Genomic DNA, 5,579 nt, shown 5'->3' with positions numbered 1-5,579 from the left:
TAATCACAAACGAATCTATGATTTGTTTAGTTGGAAATGCTCACATAATAAAACTTATGGAGCCGCACAGTATATACATAAAATATGGATTAGGGAAGATCTATACTGCCGAATATACAAAGATTCATTCTATCTTCATCACTATTTGCGTAACGACATATAATAGACATAATCTTTGTAAACAAAAGATATTAACCTATCTTCCATCAAAGAATTGACATAATAGGATTTAATTTTGTTTGTCAAAAGTTCATCGATCTTGTATCACTACATGCATATCGACATATGAAAGAGATAACTTTTGACATCGTATGGGACAATAATAGTTCACGGACGCAAACATACATATCTCATAACATATTGCAACATATAAAACCATAAAGATTAATAATGCAAACATCATCTTCCAAATCACTTTAGAATTTAAATAAATAAATCTAAAAAATTGCAAGATGAAAAAGTTGGACATAGCTATGTGTACTCACAATAATGGCTATTCCAAACCCTAGTTATCCTTCATAAACAAAAACAAGAATAAAATTCTCTTAAGAAGTTTCCTAGAAAAAATAATATTTCACTTACTTTCAGAATTCTTCTCATATTCCCTATATTCATCAAGCTCCTCTTCAATTAGATCAATCCTTGATTCAAGATTTTCAATCTTTTCTTCCAGTTTCTTGGATGATACAACCAATTCGTTTTTTCAGAGCACTTACTTGTTCCAAAATGAGATTCATGGTCAAGGAGAGTTTCTCAAACTGGGATACAGATGGATTTCCATCAAAAGATACATCACGTTTGTCTGAGCATAACTCATTATCTGATGAATCGAAACGAATCTTCTTAAATGGAAACAAAACAGTCCACACATCATTCTCTTTGCTTGAGAGACTTGAAGAAGACATGGCGGAAGAGAGAAATGAAATGCTTAGCCTTCAAGGGAAGAGACTTCTTCTTAAAAGGAAAAAGATATTTTAAGAAGATCTTTTGACTAAAAACCTAAGTCAAGGGTAGGTGCAAGGAAACGATTTTAAGAGAAACCGTTTATGAATGCTTTTAACCAAACCAAACAGAGATAAGAACCAGACTAAGTACAGAAATACAACCCTCTTAGTTGGATATGGTTCTTGTAGAAAACAGAGGGTACAAGAACCATTTTATATTCTTATTACAGAATAAGTTTCTCCCGATCCAGAACAGGAATGGGAGGTCTCCATCTTAAGGGTGTACTTATCTCTTGATCCCGTTATCCCCTTGTGTGAACAAAATTGAGATTTTTGCTCATTTGTCTTAGAGTAGTATTGAGAACTCTGTTTGTTGGTCTTTGAAGGCTATGAGTGGCCTTAGAAATCTCTTTCGTACTTTTACTAGTACATATGAAAGATTTCTTTTTTCTCTTTTGCAAGCATGTTTTGACTGAGGAGATAATCTCTTGATTTTTTGTGCTTATATTATCTTGATGATCCTGATCAACACACAAGATATCAGATTTTGAATCAATTGAGACAATCTTGTGATTTTCTATATCATCCTTTTCATTAGATATAAAGTCAGGCATGATTTGCTGAGAAGAAATAACCGAGGGATGGTATTTCTTATGGGAATCACTATTGCGAATGCTTGCAATTTCATGTCTCAGAACATCCAGTTGATCTTCCAAATATTCAATCCTTTTCATTAGACTTTCTTCTTTTGAAGGGACAGGATTGAGTAATTCGGAGTGAACTGGGTTGCTTGGAGGAAAAGATTGTCAGCAAAGAAGTTGAAGGAACTTACACAGATTTCTTCCTCCGGACAGTAGTCAAGAGTAGTCATCCAAGCCTTGGTTAACTCATTAACCTTCTCATCATAGTTTTTTGAAGTATGAACACTTCTGTAGCACTTTAAACAAGACTTATATTCATGATTCTTTTGATCTTTATTATTCCCCTTTTTGATTGAGGTATTTTTCTTTTGAGACTTTCTTTTACTTTGTCTGAGTGTCTTTTTCAACTGTTACGTAAAAACTCAATAATCCATCTGTAGATAATAACATGTCTGGAAATGTTTTTTTTATGGAAAGCTTTCTGAAAACTCAACATTTCGCAGAGAATAAAAATATTTTTAAGGAAATGTATCCATGATGCATTTCCTGTAAGGAAAAAGTTAGGACAATTTATGAAAGACATAGATTTGAGTTGTGTTTTATGTAATCATGAGTGTGAATCTCTTAGACATCTTTTTTTCGAATTCCCTTATGCAAAGACAGTATTCATGTTACCTCCTCTTGTAGGTTTAAACTCAAATAATGTTGCTCGCTTCTCTTTTGCATATATATATATATATTCTGATTGGATTGCAGGGGCAAGATCAAATAACGACATAGAACTAATGGCCACAAAATGCTGGTTGATTTGGAAGGAAAGACGCCTTATCATCTTTCAATCCAAATCTACCACAAGTGTTCAGCTAGCACTAGCAGTCCAAAGACATTTGGCTTTTTGGTCTCCTTTGTCTGAAATAAGTAGTTTTGATTGGTTATTCAATGGACCTAACTGGGTTTTATCTTTACTCCAGTAGGATAAAACATTCTTGTAAGTTTTATTTTATTAATAAATATCCTTTCCTATTAAAAAAAGAAAAAAAAGAAACAAATACAACTGGAAACACGGACCAACAAGTAAACAGCGCTTCTAACTCACTTAGGCAGGCATCTCACATAGACAAAGGATGGACAAAACCACCTCTAAATCAGTTTAAACTAAATTTTGATGCTTCGTGGATTGATGCTTTACGCTCCGCTGGTTATGGTTTAATCATACGATATGATACAGGAAGTGCTAGTCAAGCTAGAGCTGGGACTTTCCAACCATCAACTGCAGAAGAAGCAGAGGCTCTGAGTTTGCTGGAAGCAGCAAAGTCGGCTAATAGTATGAATCTAAAGGACTTCTGGGTGGAAGGTGATTATCAGCGGCTGATACTCTATGTTCTGGGAAAAACAAGCAACATTTTTTTGGAGAAGCAATGAAAATCTTTCAGTCATGTAATAATGGTTGCAAATCCCAAATTTTCTTCTTTCTTTTCTGATTTTCAGTTTTCAAACTCTTTTTTTTTTTAATATTGTAATTAGGAGAACAATGTGTTGGTAGAAGTCATATCTCAAGCCACTCAAATGAGATAAGGGATGGGTTGCACGGACGCTGCATTTTTCGAGCCATGTCCGCGTCATACTTGCACCAGACACAGGACGTGCGTGGGACGCTGACACGACGCGTGTCCGACGCACCAATGTGCGCGTCATGCGCGCGTCTGGTTTGGACGCACTGATGACTCGGGTTTGAAGCGTTCTTTTTCATTTTCATTTAAGTTTCTTCCTTTATTTTTACTATCATTAACTAAATGAAGAAAGACAAATACTGAGATCAATCATTTAGGTATTTATTAGGGTTTTGTAACTGGAAATAACATCACGTATATCCTTGGTTGGGCATGTGTTGTTCTAATAATGCATTTTGATTGTGTCATGTGTTTAATAGTGATTGATTGTTTGATCTTCGGCGTGTATAAACATACGATCTCTTATTTTCTTTTGAAATTTATACACATGTAGTATCATTTTCTAATTTTTAGGATCGAAACACTTCATACTTTGCTATATAAATACATGATTGTGTATATAAATAAAATATAAATAAAATATGTATATACGTGTCCGCGTCCTAGTTTTTTGATAATTTTGTAGTGTCCGCGTCTGTGCAACCCAGGATAAGGAAAACCAACACTTTAGAAAATCCTCCTTAATTTATTTTATCAATCCATTTAATTAAAAAAACAAAGAAAAAAGAATTGTACTCCGTATTTGAACTTGGTGGAGCTCTCAACACCGTCACTTTCTAGCTAAGTACCAAAATGAAGCATATGACCTCATTCCCAAAAGCAAACAGTTAATGAAGGTGCCATAGACAATTTTATTAAAATCATCAAATATGGATCTTCCCTCTCTCCTCTCTCCCGCTTCACCTGAGCTTTCTCCCATCTCAGTAACGGCTATTTTTTACCGTTTTTTTTTTTGTCCCATTCTTCCAACGTCTCTTTACCGGCTCTCTCTAGCCGCCGATCCCAAAAAAAAATTCCGGAAATCTCCAATGTTTCTCTGCAAATGATACTTCTCATCTAATCTCAAGCACAATCCATGAACACTACTCACAAGTCTCACATTTGCAACTGCAATTGCATCAATTATACAACACAAATCACAAATACCACTCAAATCACAAAAAGCTCAAAAATCACTTGCAACACACAAATCACTGAATTCATAACTTACAATCCGAAGAATCACACAGGAATGAATGCCCAAACCATCAAAGGCCATTATGGCATATCTCATGATTACTATGGCACAAAAGCTTTTCTGGGTTATTTTACAAAAACACATACCCAATCTAGCCTATTTCAGCATCTTTCAGTCTTACTGGAAAATTCTTATCAAAAACAACTTGCCACTAAACTCCCATTGCCTAGATTTAAATTACCCTGTTCAAGCTCTCAAAGCCATATTTTTATCCTAGCAATGGAAGGAGTTTTTTTGAGACAAAAATCTCAACCAGTTAGTCGGAGGTTCTCTAGTTGCAAAGCTCATTGGGGAATCAACTGTATTTCTACACCTCCTTCCCCTGGTATGTATCAGTGTACTATCTTGGCTATTTTGGCTAAACTTCCTGGAGGTGAGTACTTGACTCTCTGTTTGTATCTACTCACTACTCCTAATTTGATCTTTCTACAATTTACCAAAAGCATATGCTCTCTATTGCCTGCTAGTCCTACCAAGTCCCTTAAACCTGACTATTTCTTGAACCTTGTTAGCACTCATGATCTTCTCTATTAGGAAAATTGCTTCTTTCTTAACATGCTTTTAACTAGGAATCAGCTACATTGCACTACCTTTTCTTTAAATGGAAATAAAAACTTAAACATAATACTACAAATTACCAAAGTATGCATAAAACATTTTCATAAATAGGATATCATCATTTTTTTTTCGGCATCAAACTAAAAGAAAAGATTTCAGAATGTCTGGTACTACTAAATTCAGCATGTGTAGCTTGCTAAATCCTACCTGTTTAGTCTGCTTTTGGCCCCCCAGACTCAAGTGCAACATCTCTCACAGCTCTGGCCATCACTGCCTTATACACCCTCTCTACAGCCCTTGCATCTGCTTCAGGAGGCAAAGTGTCATCAGCCGGCAACACAGGAAGCTGGGGCTCCTCATCTCGCATAGCACTAGCATTTGCAGATCTGTAGATTTGACCCACAATCCTAGAATCAACTCCAAGAGTTACATGCTCATATCGAGGAACTTCAAGTGGATGTGTGACTTCTCAAGCACCAGTCTAAGACACCTCGGCCACATCCTGAGCCATCTTCCTGAGAGTGGGAGCAAAAATGAACAAATTGGGAAATGTGATCTGACCTGGTTCAGGTGGCATTGTAGCTTTGATCTGGATCTGATCCTTGGCAGGATCGGGTATATGAGCAGAAAAGAAGCCATGCTGAGTCCCCCCACAGATAATCCGCTCATCATCTACCAATACAATGCC

The 5,579-nt window shown here is 36.0% G+C and overlaps 1 protein-coding gene across 1 annotated transcript; it reads left to right on the top strand.

Moving 5' to 3' along the window:
- Positions 1–2,370: 2,370 nt before the first annotated feature.
- On the top strand, positions 2,371–3,007 carry LOC113271399. Its single transcript, XM_026521255.1, has 2 exons — positions 2,371–2,503; positions 2,619–3,007. Exons 1-2 carry the CDS (start codon positions 2,371–2,373, stop codon positions 3,005–3,007), a joined length of 522 nt encoding a protein of 173 aa, XP_026377040.1.
- The last annotated feature ends 2,572 nt before the right edge of the window (positions 3,008–5,579 follow it).

This window comes from Papaver somniferum, chromosome 1 (assembly GCF_003573695.1).
Source record: "Papaver somniferum cultivar HN1 chromosome 1, ASM357369v1, whole genome shotgun sequence".
Classification (NCBI taxonomy): domain Eukaryota; kingdom Viridiplantae; phylum Streptophyta; class Magnoliopsida; order Ranunculales; family Papaveraceae; genus Papaver; species Papaver somniferum.
This window is presented reverse-complemented; position numbering and strand designations above follow the sequence as displayed.